The sequence below is a fragment of the Tursiops truncatus genome, chromosome 20, assembly GCF_011762595.2.
Source record: "Tursiops truncatus isolate mTurTru1 chromosome 20, mTurTru1.mat.Y, whole genome shotgun sequence".
Taxonomy (NCBI): Eukaryota; Metazoa; Chordata; class Mammalia; order Artiodactyla; family Delphinidae; genus Tursiops; species Tursiops truncatus.
The window spans coordinates 9,520,369-9,536,868 of record NC_047053.1 but is presented as its reverse complement, the minus strand read 5'-3'; the positions used below and the strand labels follow the sequence as shown (position 1 = coordinate 9,536,868).

The 16,500-nt window shown below is 55.8% G+C and overlaps 1 protein-coding gene across 11 annotated transcripts in view; it reads right to left on the bottom strand.

Annotated features, from left to right (window-relative positions):
• Positions 1-16,500, bottom strand: part of MINK1 (misshapen like kinase 1) — a 48,253-nt gene that overhangs the window by 5,566 nt on the left and 26,187 nt on the right. For 4 of the 11 annotated variants that reach the window (XR_012328750.1, XM_033848378.2, XM_033848379.2 and 1 more), the window contains exons 2-18: positions 11,283-11,348; positions 9,624-9,680; positions 9,407-9,532; positions 7,454-7,564; positions 6,940-7,030; positions 6,412-6,542; positions 6,077-6,131; positions 5,858-5,936; positions 5,429-5,604; positions 4,894-4,963; positions 4,322-4,532; positions 2,445-2,561; positions 1,890-1,976; positions 1,495-1,683; positions 1,126-1,299; positions 555-815; positions 24-109 (exon numbers count right to left, since the gene is read on the bottom strand). Coding sequence is in view for 10 of the 11 variants with exons in the window: in XM_033848378.2 (XP_033704269.1) it covers positions 24-109; positions 555-815; positions 1,126-1,299; positions 1,495-1,683; positions 1,890-1,976; positions 2,445-2,561; positions 4,322-4,532; positions 4,894-4,963; positions 5,429-5,604; positions 5,858-5,936; positions 6,077-6,131; positions 6,412-6,542; positions 6,940-7,030; positions 7,454-7,564; positions 9,407-9,532; positions 9,624-9,680; positions 11,283-11,348 (2,087 nt within the window). In the remaining variant the exon portion in view is untranslated. The remainder of the gene's footprint in view (positions 1-23; positions 110-554; positions 816-1,125; positions 1,300-1,494; positions 1,684-1,889; positions 1,977-2,444; positions 2,562-4,321; positions 4,533-4,893; positions 4,964-5,428; positions 5,605-5,857; positions 5,937-6,076; positions 6,132-6,411; positions 6,543-6,939; positions 7,031-7,453; positions 7,565-9,406; positions 9,533-9,623; positions 9,681-11,282; positions 11,349-16,500) is intronic. The other 7 variants (XM_033848388.2, XM_033848382.2, XM_033848386.2 and 4 more) reach the window with 4 other exon arrangements.

The following is a 16,500-nucleotide window of genomic DNA, read 5'->3' as shown; positions in this document are numbered from 1 at the left end:
GCCTGCCCGCACCCAGGGGTTACCTGGCACGGACAGCCTGGGCTGGCCGGGACCCTCCAGCCCCACTGGTGTTAAGGGCAGTGGCGATAGATGAGGTCCTCTGAGGCACCTGAGGAGAGAAGAAAGGAGTCAGTGCTCTGTGCTGGGCGCCTGGCGGACACTTGTCCTCATGGAGACACTGGAAGGGGCCCTCCCCACCTTTACGGAGAAGCAGACTGAGGTCGGGGAAGCTAATGAATTTGTCTAAGGTCACGAAGCTGAGAAACAGCAGAGCTGGGATCTGACCCAGAAAGTCTGGCCCCTGGCGCTCCCCAGACACCCTGGGCACTCTTCCACTCCCATATGCACCACGGAATCACCGGGACACACTCGGGTGGCAGCCCGCCCACCAGACATCAGGGTAACGCCTGCAGGACGCGCCGTGCTAGACGCCTCGCCCTTCTGTTCCCTTCCAACCCCGAACCCGTGTCTACCTCGCCTGCCGCCCGCTCCCCCTCCGTTCCCCTCCCGTACTATTTCTCTGCCCTTGTGCGGCTCAGCAGGGCTGTCCTTACCTTGGGAGGGGCCTCATTATCAGGCCGGACCCAGGCTGGGGGGTTCGGGCTGGGGCCAGGCCCTTCGGAAGTGGGGTCTGAGTTCTGGCGGACGACGCCTCCTCGGGCACTAGGCGTGGCAGTGGGTGCGGGCACGGCGGGGTCGGGGTCGTGTGAGGCTGGGAAGGCAGCCAGGTTTCGGGTGGGCTGGTCCTGCAGGGACTGGGATCGGGGTACAGGCGCTGCATATGGCTTCAGTGGGACCCGGTGTGCCACCAGGCTCTGCGGGGAGAGACCAGGGAGGGTGGGCTGCCTGCTCTGTGGCACGTCCCCACCTGGGAGCTGGGGCTTGGGCTGGGAGGAAGGGGCAAATCAAGCCTCTGGCTTCCAATTATCCATTGAAAGGAGCTCCTAGAGCCCAAGAACAGGTAAGACACAGAAACAGACATGTGCAGCCGCCTGTCTCTGCCCACGTATCCTGAGGTCTGTGATCCCTGGCTAAGGGCGTGTGCATGTGTGTACACGAGACGTAGCTGTGCTGCGTGAGGCCCCCTGCGTCTGTGTGTTAAGACAGGAACAGGGAGAGACTCACCTTGTGTGGTCCCTCCTGGGGCTCCACCGGCCTCTGCATAGGAGGAGTTTGGGAAAGGGGTCCTGGGGGCCCAGGGGAGGCCTGGGGGACGGGGGGCTCAGGCCCTGTGCTGCCTGGCTTGGTCTTGGCCAAGGGAGAGTTCTGCTGCTTGTTCATCCTCGTTCTCTCTTCTACCTGTGATGCAAGAGGATGCCAAGCAAGACAACTTTTGTCCTGTTCTCAAAATCGAGGTCCAGACCTCTCCAGCCCTCCACCTGCGCTGCGTGCCCCTTTCCCCTTCCCAGCGCCCGCCTGTGCGTAAGGACCATGCTTGCAGCTATCAGGCCCCAGGCGGATGGAGTCTCAGGCGGCAAAGGGGGCAATGAGTACCTCTCGGGCCCAGGCCGGTTTGTCAGCAGGGTTAATGCCCCGACCGTAATGATACAGGGGCTTCCTGTCCCCGGGCAGGATCTGCTGCTGTTGCTGCTGCAGGGACTTGAGGTAGGCGTGCTCCTGCTGCAGCTGCCTCTGCAGGCGCTCCGACTGCCGCTGCTCCTCCAGCTGCTTCCTCTTGTATTCCTGGGCCCAAGGGTAGGGAGAGAGGGCTCAGCAGGGTGTGGCCCCGGAAGCTAGAGCACGCATGCCCTTCCTTTTCTCCAACTGCCTAGAGAGGCGATGTCTTCCCTCGATGCTGGGGTGAATCCCTTCCCCTGAAGGGTTCCCATCCCATTCCAGCAGAGACACTGAATACGCATCTTCCCAGAGGAAGCTGGGGACCCCGTTACCAGCAGTAGGGCCTGTTCCTGGAGCAGCTGTTGCTGAAGGATCTCGAGCTGTCGCTGCTCCTCCTCTAGCCTGTGACGGATATACTCCTGGGGGGGCGGGGTGGGGGGCAAAGGGCAGGGAAAGAGGGAGAGGCAGAGGGGGGCGGCGGCGGCAGCGGAGGAGTGGGCGGACAGGGTCAGTGGGGTGAGGATGAGGAGGCGGTAGAGTAATAGAGAGGCCGGGTTGGGGGTGGGATGAGCCCCGCAGAGAGCAGGGAATGAGGAGGAAGCCGGGGTGCAGGCCCCACGAGGGAAGGTGCAGGGGCCAGGGGACAGGGGTGGGGCAAAGAGATGGGAATGAAGGCACAGAGACAGGAGGAGGGCAGGGAGCCAGGGTTGGGGGTTGAAGGGTGGGAGAGAACAGAGAGAAAGAGTGAAGCTGGAAAAGATAGGAGGAATCTCGGGGTAGGGGGAGAAGGGGAAGGGGGCTGGGGAGCAGGGGAGGCAGGCAGCGGGAGCGGGGGCGGGGGGGGGGTGTCCGGTGTGCGCTGGGGGCGTGCGCTGGGCGCGCTGTACCTGCTCCCGCTCAGCCTGCCGCCTCTCCTCCTCCCGCCGCAGGGCCTGCATGTCCTCGCGCCGCCGCTGCTGCTCCTTCTCCTGCAGCTTCCGCTGCTCCCGCTCCCGCCGCTGTTGCTGTGGGGGTAGAGCCGTGTGGCCTTAAGGGCTGCACCAGACACGGGGACAGCACAGCCCCAGAAGGCGGACCCACCCCGGCCCACTTCTGGAAAGCGGATCCCTACTGGACAGTGCGGGCTGGTCTCCATCTCACTGGGGATGGAGGTGAGAGAGGGTGGCTTCAACTTGTTTCTACAAACCTATCTACCCTCACGTAAGCGCCCACGGGGGGCTTGCCTTGCGAGAAACTTCTGTCTAAGGTGGCTGTGAGCTTCAGACTACAGCCGCTGAGAGGTCGCCTACTGCCCTTGGGCGGGCCGAACTGCATAAAACTGTCTGCTATCCACTCCTCCACCAAACAAACAGAACCTAAAGTCAACAACAACCTCCCCGCCCCCCAGCCCCACTCCTGGCCTCTCAAATCTCGGCCCAAAAGCCCAAAGGGAGTGGGCCGTAGTGTTAGCCCTCAGCCACCAGAGGGCACCAGGGGCCCATGCACAGAGAAGCAACTTCGGGACCTGGCCGGCAACCTTAAGTGAATGTGACCTGGGCTGCATCACTACTAGCCCAGGTCACATTCACTTAATAACTTTCACAATCTTTCTGCTTAAAAAAAAAAAAGAAAGAAAGAAAGAAAGGGAAGGAAAGGGAAAGAAAGAAAGAAAGAGCACAAGCTCTAAGGATCCAGCAGGCCTGCTTCAGGAAACATCTTGGTAGACACAATTTTTGGTTACTCTGCTACCTGAATACAGTATTTATTAAGAAGAATTTTTACTAGGTTTTCCTGCAAATCATTCTTTTGGTCAACAAAGATAGGGGCCCACTTTGGGGAGTAGTACATGGGCAGTGCGGCTGCTTCCATCTATCTCCTATTGCTTAGAGAACTTTTAAATTAAGTTCAGCTCTCCATGAACTTTGGAATCATGTAATTGTTTCAACAAAAAACCCATCATTTAAGGCAAAATTTTAACCAATCTATACACCTCTTCTTCCCCCACCATGACCCCTCCAAAATAAATACATTTAAATATATATGCATCAGATACAAAGTATTTATTTTTTAAGTTGGTGATTTAAAAAACTGCCCCTATTTAAAAATGAGATTCTGAAAAATAAATAAATAAGATTCCCTATAAATTAAAATGAATTTCTCCCACCCACCTCCAATGAGTGCGATTGACAAGCCTGTACAGAGCAAATGTAAGCCCAAACAACCAAAGGTAAAAGGAGGGTCTTTAGAAGGATCTTCTTCATGTTCAAAGGGAGCAGCTGCTGGAGAGACCGATGCCCAGGGCACTGAAGTGTTAGTACACAGACCCCCAGCTCCCCGGGACTGAAGGTAAAGGAGCAGACAAACCCGGACTGGAGGTTTACGTGCAGAAACAAGGAGCGGGGACAGTGTGGCTTTTCAGAAAAATCTCTGCTCTGAAGGGACGCTGATGGCACAACCACCTACGTAAGGCTGGCGGGTACGCCTAACAGAGGACAGAGCCCTCCTATACAAATCTGAGAGCAAGAGGCTGGGAAGGCCCCACTCACGCCCTCTTTTCCCTGCTGTCCTAGGGGGACCAGGGGTAGGACCAGTAACCTGGTCAGGAGGCCCTTCCGGGAGGACCCCGCCCCCTCTACACCCTCCGCCCCTCAAGTGCCCCGCCCCCTCTACACCCTCCGCCCCTCAAGTGCCCCGCCCCCTCAACACCCTCCGCCCCTCAAGTGCCCCGCCCCCTCAACACCCTCCGCCCCTCGAGTGCCCCGCCCCCTCAACGCCCCCACCCCACCTCCTCAACCCGCCGCCGCTCTTCCTTCTGCTCCTCTATGCGTCGCTGCCGCTGGTGCAGCAGGTGCTTGATGTGCGCCTCTGGGTCTCGCTGTTGCTGCTGCTGCAGCTGCTGCTGCTGCTTTAAAGCCTCAGAGTTGCTCTTGTTCTCCTGCTGGAGCCGGAGGAATTCCCGGCGGAGGGTCGACTCCCCCGGCACATTCATGATGGAGCTGGGTCAGGACCACACACGGAGGATCGGGGTCAGAACCCACCCTCATCCCTGGGAGCCCTAAATGGGCGCTTCACCCGACCAGGCCAGACGGTCTGCCTCTGGCCACTCCCGGGTGACCTGCCCTCCCTCTGCCCCCTTTCAGGCCCTGATTCCTTTAACATCCCAGCCTGCAGCCCTGAATCCCCCTCGCACACCTCTTGCTCATTCGTTCGTTCCATTCCATCTAGCACCCAGGGATTCCATCTTATGGGTCTACCTGTCTGTGCCCACCACCCCCAGACTGAGTCCCCAAGCCAAGGACCACTGTTGCCCCCGCAGACGGTAAGCGACGGTCCCCAACCTCCGCCTGCCAAGCCCACCTTGGCTCTCCTTCCTCTCCATGGCTGTCGTCTTCCTCTTCGCTGCCACTGTACTCATATTCTGTCTCCTCTGCAGGGGGGGAGATCACTGCTGTTTCTTCACCCAGTGCCCCAGACCCCACCCTGGGCTAGGGAAACCTTAGATGGGGATAACCAATAAGGTCTGTCTGGATGGCCACGCTCCTGGGTCCCCACCCGCCTCCTTGGAGTAACGGGGTGATGGTGGGTCGCAGGTTTGGGCCTGGACACAGATGCGGGATTAGACCCCACCGTGGGCGGGATGTGGTGGGAGGTGCACACGCACTCACACATGCACGTGCGCAGCATGAGCCCTCCTGTGGAAGGCGGACTTAAATCAGGTGGTGACAGAGGAAAAAGCCCTCTGGGGTTGGAAGTTTGGGAAAGGAGATCTCTTTGGACAGGGAGAGCTGGGGCTGGAAGGGGGCCTGAAGGGGAGCCAGGAGGAGCCAGGGCTGGTGAAGAGGAGCAGGGGCTGTTTGTGTCCCAGACCCGCCACCTCCCTCTGCCCACTGACCTTTCTCGCCTCGTTTCTTCCGGGATCGGTCGATGTGGTCCTTGAGCTGGATGCGGACCTGCCGCTCGGTGGGCTGGTCGCGGATGAACGGGAACTTGAGCAGCTGCTCCGTCGGTGGGCGGCTCAGGTAAGTCTTGATGAGACACGTGTCAATGAAGTCGATGAACTTCTTAGACCTGGAAACGATGGTGGCTCACACTGGGAGGGCCCCCTCGGAAGGGGGGTGATTCCAGGAGGAAGGGGGGAATCCACCCTGACTTCCCTCCTGTCTCCCCCGTATCCCAACACCAGGCTCCTGGCTCCCCAGCTGCAGTGCCGCCCCCGCCCGCCCCCTCTTCTCTGGTGCAGACCCACGCCTGGGTGCAGGGGGTGAGGTGGAGGCCTTGTCCGAGGGCCTCCTTCCTAGACGCCAACCCCGCAGAGACCTACCATTTCTTGGACTTGAGCCTGGGTGGCGGGTTCCGGGGGATGAGGAAGAGGGCTCGCATGGGGTGCATGTCACACAGAGCTGGCGCACGGAAGAGACGCAATCAGCCCCTCCCGCCCGGCCAAGAGCCTGCAGTCCTCCTCGCCACAGGCCTCCCGCGACCCACCTCCTCCCTATAGCTCTTTCTGGGCCCTCCCTTCTCTCCCAGGCTCCGCACTTACGGGGGGCTCCCTCTGCCATCTCGATGGCTGTGATTCCTAAAGACCAAATGTCACTCTGTGGAGGCAAGAGAAGAGGGACAGGTGAACGTTCCCGACCACTCTTCCTGGTCCACGCCCTTCGTGAGGCCCCTGTGCTCCAACCTGCGCTGTCCTCCAACTCCCCCAACCTTCCCTGACCACAAAACGTTCCTCGACCTCTCACTGCTAACACGACCCTAGGTCGTCATTTTGCTCCCCAACCTGCTCAAGCTCCCCCTAGTTTTCAATCCACCCACTGCCCCCACACCTCCTTCCTGCCCTTGGCTGCCTGCACGCGCCTACTCTCTGCTCCGTACCCTGTAATCGTAGGTGGCATCAGGGTTCTCATCGCAAGCGATGACCTCGGGGGCCATCCAGTAGGGGGTCCCGATGAAAGTGTTCCGCCTGCCCACGGTGCGGTCCAGCTGCGCGCTCACCCCGAAATCCACTGGGAGGACAGAGGGAGAGGCTGTGATGGAGCACCACGTCTGCTCCCTCGTCTGTGCTGGCGTCCGCGAGTCCTACCTGGCCACTCCCGGCCATCTCTTCACCCCATCAACATCCCAAAGACCCTGACTTAGTCTTCCTGCGTCTGGGGGAAAAACCAAGGTGAAAGGACCAAGGGACAGCATTCCAGGCGGAAGGAGCCAAACAATCCCATCTCCCCAGAGGGGCCTGCACAGCACCTGGGACCTAACAGGGAGCAGGAAAAACAAGTTCTCGGGTGATTTTCAGCAGAAGGAGAGGAGCAAACCTCCCAGCCCATGGGTAGTTGGACTTGGGCCACCGGAGGGAATGAATAATGGGGCCCATTCCGTGCTGGAGGTCAGAGGGCGTCGGCGTACCTAGCTTGACCTCGGCATTCTCTGTCAGTAGCACATTCTGCCCCTTGATGTCTCGGTGGATCACCTTGTGGGCGTGGAGATGGGCCAGACCCTGGGGCAGGAGAGGGGGAAGGAGCCTTGGTGTTAGAGGACAAGGATGTGAGCCGAGGGGAGGGGGAGGCATCAGTCTGGGCTGGGCTGGGCTGGGCTGAGGGAGCTGCCCCTCTCCACCCAGGGGCCCAAGTACAGGCTGAACTTTGCGGGGAGCTTCCTCAGAGTGGTGGCTCTGGAGAATCCAGCTGCCAGGTTGCAGGTGGAGAAGGGGCGGTGCTGGGAAACAGAGGCGCCCATTTCCTCTGAGTGTTCTCCAAGGTTGGCACTCAGCCTCCACCCCCACCGGCATCAGGCCCTCTGCTCCTTCAAGAGGGCACAGTTCCATCTCCTTCCCCGTGCGTGCGGGGAGGGTCCACGTCCAGGGAGACGCTCCACAGGGGCTGGCCCAGGAGGAGGAGGCGGGGAGGGCCCTGGCACTCACCCGGAGAATCTCCCTGCAGATGTAGGCGATACAGTCCTCCTTCAGGGCGTTCCCTTTCGTGTTCTTCACCAGGTCTGTCACAGAACCAGCACCACAGAACTCCATCACCAGCTATGGTCCCAGGGAGGCACCGGAAGGAAAAGCATCTGTCAGGCAAGGCCTCCTTCCCCTGCCAGGCCCCTGGAGGAGGACTGGAGTCCTTGGGGCCAGAACTGGCATGAGCTGGAGAGCAGGGGCCGTGAGACCCCTCATAAAGGCTACAGAACTTGCTGAGATCAGGGAAGAAAGGGGAAGGGGACACATCTGGGAAAGGCAAGGTGGGCGGGCTGAGGGAGATGGTCTGGGTCCTGAGTAGGAGCCCAAGGAATCCCTAAAATTGTAGACAAAATGATGTGGGTTTGTGCATTTTCCCTGGGGAAGGGTCCGAAGCTTCCATCAGATCCTCACTGGGATCCGTAAACCCCAAACGGTTAAGAACCCCTCCTCTGGAGCAGGGGTCGGCTAAGAACCACTCCTCTGGGGCAGGGGTCGGCTAAGAACCCCTCCTCTGGAGCAGGGGTCGGCAGTCTACGGCCAGGAAGCTAAGCGTGGTTTTTACATTTTTAAATGGTTGGAATAAAAAAATCAAAGAAACGGGACTTCCCTGGTGGTCCAGTGGTTAACATTCCATGCTTCTACTGCAGGGGGCGCGAGTTTGATCCCTGGTCAGGGAACTAAGATCCCACATGCCACGGCCAGAAAAATTTTTTTAATTTTTAAAAATATCAAAGGAAGACTCGGATGAAATTCAAACCTTAGTGTCTTACATAAAGATCTTTGGGGATCCAGTGACACTCCTATTCCCATGTATGCGTTATCTATGGCTGAGGTGAATAGTTGTTGGAAACTTTATGACCCACAGAGCCCCAGATATTTACTAGCTGGCCCTTCACAGAAAAAGTTGGCCAATTCCTGACCGAGAGAGAAGAAAGGGGCTAAGAGTCAGAAGTCCCCAGGTCTGCTAGAGACAAAACAGTGCACGGGGTTACCAAAGAACTGCAGGAGGGAACCTGGGAGACTTCGGCAGAAACTATGCAAACAGGCAGGGCCGAGGCAGGGAGATGAGAAGAGCTCCCGGCTGGTCTCCTCTAGGGACCCAGAGGCAGCGGCCAAAAAAGTCCCAGGGGATCAGTATGCCTGTCCAAATGTTTTCACTGTACATTTTCTAAAAGCCGCATCTAACGCAAAAAAAAAAATGTTGGCTGGGATACATACATTTGTGTGCACACTAGAGGTAATTTGCATACGGCCCGCATCTGGGGCCTCCAACTCCCACAGCAGAGCACAGGGGGAGGAGGGGAGGATGGTGTCCATCAGGTCCACAGCGGGGCACCTGGTCACTAGCGCTCAGCTTCTAGCCCTCAATGACCACCCACTACACACTACCTGACGTGTTACTCACCTTTCTCTGTGTGTGTGTGTGTGTGTCTGTCTCCCAAAAAAAGACTAAGTGCCTTGGAGGCAGGGACCACGACTCATGACGATCTGTGCAGGGTACATAGAGGGTGCTCAACAAGTACTTGTCTGGCAACTGCTGGGAGGGGGGACCTGGCATGAGCTCCAGCCCCCCCAGCCATGGCTATGCTCCCTTCTGCCCTCTCCTCTGTGCTGGGCTGAGCACCAGAAAGGGTGAGGCTGGGGAATCAGCTGGCACCAGTGCCCAGGCTAGGGAGGGCGACGACTCTTAGGAATGTTCTTGGCCAGGAGAGAATCTGGGGGAGGCCCAAAAGAGCTACAGCAAGCTGTGGCTGAGTAATCGTCCACAGTTTTGTGCACTGCCAGGAGGGGTTCGGGTCTTGCCAACACCCACAAATATTTTGATGTGTTGCTTTCCCAGGAGCTGTGCACAAAGGCGGGAGAATGGATGGACTAACTGGGGGAGGGGCAGGTGGGCAGGCCAGGGGCGCGTCTCACCCAGAGCTGGTCGTCGTTCCCAGGGGGGCTCTTCTTGATGAAGGCCCCGTAGTAGGTGGCGATGTTGCGGTGGTGAGAGTATTTTTTCAACATGTTGATCTCCTGCTTGATCTCTTCCTCCTCATCCTAGGTGAATCCGGGGAGGTGAGCCCTGAGAGTCCCTCCCAGCCCCCTTCTCAATGCTCTGACCCTCCCTCTGCCCCACACAGCTCCCTACCTCCGTGACATCCATGACCTTGATGGCAGCCAGCTGCCCGGTCTTGACATGCCGACCCTGCAGGACAGAGAGCCAGGCATGGAGGGATCAGGGTCTATGCTCAGGAAGGGCTTAATATGGGAGAGGCCACAACTTTTGGCTGTCTTCTGTCTTACAAAGTGCCCCTCATGGTGGCTAGACACCTCAGTTTATGGGTTGGTCATAGACAGAGGGCTACAGGAAAACCACCGAGGCTGGATTCCACGTGCTACGCTGGATAAAGATGAAGGGTCTCCTCCCCTGAAATGCTCAAGAGGGATGAGTGAGAGACCCTTGGGCTCTGCTCCAGGCACTCTGGCTTAGACGTCCCAGTTTGAAAGTTAGAATGGGGAGTAAAAGATACCTGTCCATCCTCAGACGGAGCTGGAGGGAGCTGGGGGACGAGGCTGGGAGGGCTCTGCCTCTCCAGCATCTTCTATGCAAGACAAACTGCCTGGGTGCTTTCCTGATCCATCCCCTCTGGTCAGGAGGCCTTTCCCAGAATCACCACCCCCACAAGGCTTTTTATTATTGTCCACAGGAAAGAATAGAGCTGAGATTTTAGGGAACTCGGAGGAACACAGAAGGGCTGACTGACATGTCAATGCCATCACCGGTGCTAATGGGAAGAGACTTCTAGAGTGTGTCCCTGCCACCCCCCCCCCACCGCCCCCCATCCTTCCGAAATTCCTAGCAGGAGCCATCTCAGGCTTGGGTATGAAAGTCCAAGGCTTCCTGGGAAAGAGTGGGGTCGGGGTATTGCCAGCCATGGATTATTTTTATCCTCAGCAGTCTTTCACGACCCCAAGCCCAGAGAAGCAGTAGAACACAGAGCTGCTATTTCCATGGCAACAACTAGGCAAGAGATGGGGGGGATGGGGGGGGGGGCGCCTGCATCCCAAAGCTTACAGGGAAGAAGGGTAAGAGACAGGCAGGTGGTCCCAGTGACCCAGGAATCGCAGGCCCCTGAGATGCAGAGGAGACTTGTGAAAAGACCGAGCATCGTATCTGGAGACAAGGCAGCCAGGTATGTGCTCTGGGGCAGCACCTGCCTTGAGCATCTCTCTGCTGCAACTGCCTCCCCCCAGTCAAGTGTGACCAGTGGTCAGATCACGTGAAAGGGCTGGGCTGGCCAGGCTAACAGCCACAATCAGTGGTCAGGGAAATGCCACTTCTGTGGGGGGAGAAGCGGCCCCAAAAGCAGAGGGCCTGAGCGCGGGCTCCAGCCCTGCAGCAGGCCACTCAGGGGAGCTCAAGACAGCTGCTTCCCCTCTGCAGGTTACCCACTAGGTCCCACCAACCCTGAGTCGTGTGGTCTCAGGAGAAGCCAAAACTGCACCTCTGAGCTCCGACACACACGTCCCCAGACCCCTCCCCCTGCTCCGTGTCCCTGTCCCATACCCCACCCAGCTCCAGACTGTTCCCGCCACACCCAGGACTAGTTCTAACCTCAGAGCCCAGCCCAAACACCCCACTTCTTGCTGCTTCCTTCCCTCATGACGTTTATCCCTCTCCTCTCCCTCCCTCCCTGGCCTTCCCCTGCCCTTTGCCAGGGCCCCCCGCCCCGCTCAAATCTCCAGGCTGGGGCCCGCTCCAGAGGAGGCCCATGGGGGTGGGCCCCGCTGCTGCACACAGCCTCACCTTGTACACCTGCCCGTAGGTTCCATTGCCGACCACCTCCACCAGCTCAAAGATTCCAGCAGGGTCCTGGGGGGGGGGGGGGGGGGAGGGAGGAAGAGTAAGGCGCCAGCACCTCAGAACAGGGCCATGTAGCGAGAAACACGGAAGAGCTATTCAACCAGGAGACGAGGGTGAACACGACTACGTGGGGCTGCAGGGGGGCCTGGCGGCCAGGTGCCCTCTTCCTGGGCTGGGCCAGAGTTCATGTTCTAGGGGAAAAGTCAGAAGGAGGGGAGAGAAAACGGAAGTCAGAGCCCCTCTGGCTATCCAGACACGCGGCTGCTTCCACACTTGGTGACAAACTGAGAGCCTGTGGCCTTGTCTGCACCACGGGGATACCTGAGGGGAAAAGTCAGAAGGAGGGGAGAGAAAACGGAAGTCAGAGCCCCTCTGGCTATCCAGACACGCGGCTGCTTCCACACTTGGTGACAAACTGAGAGCCTGTGGCCTTGTCTGCACCACGGGGATACCTGAGTACCCACCTCTGGGCTGGGGTCAACTTCAAACGAGGCGATGCCCATAAAATGCTTAAGACGGTGCCTGGCACAAGTTATTTCGTTTTAGTTTTTATTATTTAGTTAGTTAGTTAGTTAGTTTTGGCTGCATTGGGTCTTCCTTGCTGCGCGTGGGCTTTCTCTAGTGCGGTGAGCAGGGGCTACTCTTCCTTGCGGTGCACGGGCTTCTCAGTGTTGTGGCTTCTCTTGTTGTGGAGTACAGGCTCTAGGCACCCGGGCTCAGCAGTTGTGGCGCACGGGCTTAGTTGCTCCACGGCATGTGGGATCTTCCCGGACCAGGGCTCGAACCCGTGTCCCCTGCATTGGCAGGCAGATTCTTAACCACTGCGCCACCAGGGAGAGCCCTCTGCTTCTTAATAGCAGCACAATCTCCACCAAAGTCCACCTCTGCAGCATCTTCTTCTCCCTCCCTTCCTTCTCCACCTCACACTCACCCTGTCCTTTCTCCCTTCAAGATGCCCATTTGTCTCCTCCTCTCCACTCCTGAAGGTGCCACCCCAGACCCATCCCTTCACTCCTCCTTCCCGGAGCGCCCGCCTCGCCATCCTGCCTTCTGCTGCTGCTGCCCGAAACAGCACTTTCCTGATCTTACTCCTCTGCCCAGAACGGGCATGGCCCCCCGCTGCTCACGGAACGGAGTCCCAGCACCTAAGCCGGGTATTTGAAGTTGCCCCATCATTAACCAACCGATAAATATTGCCTGAGTGAGTGTCTATATCGGCCCTGCGCTGGGCTGGGCCCTAATCAGGGGAGACCTGTCAGGTGACTTCACCTTCTTTCATTTACCCATTAAATATTTATTGTGCACTGACTGCCTCACAAGTCCTCAGTTAGGCACAGTGGGGATCTCAATGGTATATGAGAACCATGGATGGTCCCTCAAGGGCCTTATGATTTTACAGACAGGCCAAGCACCCCAACGTGGACATGTTGCGGTTTATGATTACACGCCATGAGAGCAATCGACGGCACTCAAGTCTGGAGTAGAGGCAAGAGCGCTGGAGAGTGACTTTCTAGCGGGAACGGAGCTGTGTGTCTCCGAGCAAGTATTTAACTGTCTGGGGCCTCATCTTCTTCACACAACTGAGAGGAAGCTGGACTGGGTAAAAAGTCTGCTCTGCAGTTTCTGGGGACAGAATTAAATTCAGAGTGGGAATCTCAGGCAGGCTCCCTGGAAGAGGTGGTATCTGAGTGGTGACAAGAACTGAAGAGTGGGGAAGGCCAAGCCCTGCTAAGGGACAGTAGTTTGGGTTTGGATGTTGAGTGTGAGATGTTAGGGGATGCACAGAAGTAAATGTCTAACAGGCAGCTAGAAACAAGGGTCTGGAGATAAAGATTTAGAGGACGGTTGTGAGTGTGAGACATGGTGTCCAGGGTGAGTGCACAGGGAAAGAGGACTAGAAGGGCCAAGGCCAGCCTCTGAGGAAGGGCCACGTGCTGCACACCGGCGAACAGAACAGACACCAGAGGGGAGGCGGTCAAAGAGGACTGAGAGAAATGCCACTGGCCTTAGCACTGGGGGAACCACTGGGCATCCCTGTGGAAACTGCAGCTGTGAGAGCAGAAGGCAGACAGCGGGGGCTGGGGAGGCAGGGTGATGAGGAAGTGAAGGCTCTGGGTGCAGCACCCTCTCTGGAGAAGTCTGACTTTGAGAGGAAGGGGGAAAAGCAGAGGAGGCAGCAGGTCAGACACAAGGGTTTGCAAAATAGGGAAGATCTCTTATGCTTATGGAAGGGAAGAAGACAAAAAGAGAGGAGACTGATGATGCCTGACGAATTGATTTTTTAAATGATATACATGTGTGCATATGTATGTATGTATGTATTAGTATGTAAACTGTATCTTCCACTGGATTACAGCAATGATGAAATACAACAGTGCCTATTTCTCCCTGACGCACATACCCAAGGATTCAGAATGCCCAGAAATGAGTAATACCACAGTTCAAATACGATTTATGCCATTGATCTGGCTTTAAATGTGGGCCCTTCCAATATCTGCCTGTCCTTGTGCCTGGCCACCCTCTTCGATGATGATCTAGAAGAGGCACCCCCAGAGGGAGGTGCTCTGCTCCTGGGAAGCCACCAGGCGGTCTTGGTCGCCTCTGCACACAGGCACAGCTCTGTAGTGATGCTACTGTAGGCCTTCTCCAGCTCCTTCCCTTGGCGCTCAGACTCTTTGTTCTCAGCAGCCTGCTTCTTGTCCAGCCAGCTGCTGGGAGGTGGAAAGGGATGGGGACAAGGGTGCGGGTAACTAATGAAGGAGGGAGAGAGAAGGACAGGAAGAGATGAGACGTGAAGGGACACTGGTCCCTGCCTGAGATTCCCACTCTGAATTTAATTCTGTCCCCTGAAACTGCAGAGCAGACTTTTTACCCAGTCCAGCTTCCTCTCAGTTGTGTGAGGAAAATGAGGCCCCAGACAGTTAAGGACAGGAAGAGATGAGACGTGAAGGGACACTGGTCTGTTGAGGTCAAAGAGGAAGGAAGATGGGGAAGCTCCGTGAATACCCAATGACCTTGACTTAAATGATTATGTCAGAGGGAAGATCTTCTGCTAAGTAGGAGTGTGGGGCTTGAGGAATGAGGTGGAAAAGCTTGGAACAGATGCTACACAGGGCCCTTTAGGATATGTAAGAATCCTAGGATCCTACTCCAGAGATTCTGAGTTAGCACCGTAGGTCTGGCGTGAGGAGCAGGAATCTGTATGTTTAACAGATCCCCTGGGTGATTCCAAGGCAGAGGGTCAATGGACCCATTCAGAGAGACCGAGCTGCTTTAGGGAGTTAATAACAGGTGAATGGAAGGTACAGGACTGTCGGTGAGCAGCGGAGATCTGAGTGGAGTAACAGTGCTGGAGTGCTACAGTTCTCCTACAACAGCTCTGCGGCAGCTCCGTCTGCACTGACTCAACTCATGCCCCTTTTCCCTATGTTCATGGGGCCGACCCTCCCTAAAAATGACCTCTCTTGTCAGCCAAGCCATATCCCAAGGTTTTTGTTTGTTTGATTGTTTTTTGGTTTTTTTCAAGAAATCTTCTCTAGCCACTCTAGCCCACCACAAGCTATCCAACCCATGAATTTCAACTTCAATTTCACATATTAATCCCATCCATTAGACTGATCAACGAGTTCAGCAAGGTTGCAGGATGCGAGAACAACATATGAAAACCAATTCTATTTCTATATACTACAATGAATGAATTTCCAAAAAGGAAATTAAGAAAACAATTCCATTTATTTACAATAGCGTCAGAAAGAATAAACCGAACCAAAGAAGTATGAAACATGTACACTGAAAACTATAAAACACTGTTCAAAGAAATTAAAGAAGCCCTAAGTAAATGGAAAGCTATCCCGTATTTATGGATCAGAAGACTTAGTATTGTTAAGACCTACACATTCAGTGCACTTCTATCAAAATCCCAGCTGTTTTTGTTTTTTTTTCCCGCAGAAATTGACAAGCTTATCCTAAAAATCATATGGAAATGCAAGGGATCCAAAAGAGACAAGAAATCTTGAAAAGGAAGAATGAAGTTAAAGGACTCACACTTCTCAACTTAAAAACTTACTATAAAGCTACAGAAATCGGCCTTCCCTGGTGGAACAGTGGATAAGACTCCAAGGTCCCAATGCAGGGGCCCTGGGTTCGATCCCTGGTCAGGGAACTAGATCCCACATGTATGCTGCAACTAAGAGTTCGCATGCTACAACTAAGGAGCCTGCCTGCCGCAACTAAGACCTGGAGCAACCAGATAAATAAATAAATATTAAAAAAGAAAGATATCTTTGGGCTTCCCTGGTGGCGCAGTGATTGAGAGTCCGCCTGCCGATGCAGGGGACACGGGTTTGTGCCCCGGTCCGGGAAGATCCCACATGCCGCGGAGCGGCTGGGCCTGTGAGCCATGGCCGCTGAGCCTGTGCGTCTGGAGCCTGTGCTCCACAACGGGAGAGGCCACAACAGTGAGAGGCCCACGTACCGCAAAAAAAAAAAAGCTACAGAAATCAAGACAGCGTAAAAAAAAAAAAAAAGAGACAGTGATACTGGCATAATGATAGACATATATAGATCAATGGACTGGAATTGAGAATCCAAAAATAAACTCTTAAATTTGTGGTCAATTGACTTTCAACACGAGTACCAAGACCGGGACTTCCCTAGTGGCGCAGTGGTTAAGAATCCGCCTGCCAGTGCAGGGGACACGGGTTTGAGTCCTGGTCCAGGAAGATCCCACATGCCGCAAAGCAGCTAAGCCCGTGCGCCACAACTACTGAGCCTGCACTCTAGAGCCCGCGAGCCTCAACTACTGAGCCCGCGCGCCTAGAGCCCATGCTCCACAACAAGAGAAGCCACCGCAATGAGAAGCCTTTGCACTGCAACGAAGAGTAGCCCATGCCTGCCGCAACTAGAGAAAGCCCACACACAGCAACAAAGACCCAACGCAGCCAAAAATAAATAAATTTATTAAACAACAAAAAAAAGAGTACCAAGACCATTCAATAGTCTTTTCAACAAATGGTGCTGAGACAACTGGATATCCATATTTAAAAGAATGAATTTGGACCCGTATCTCATACCATACACAAAAAAATTAACCCAAAATGGATCACCTAAAAAGGTAAGAGCTAAAACAACAAAAAAAAAATCAAAAGAAAACACAGGAGTA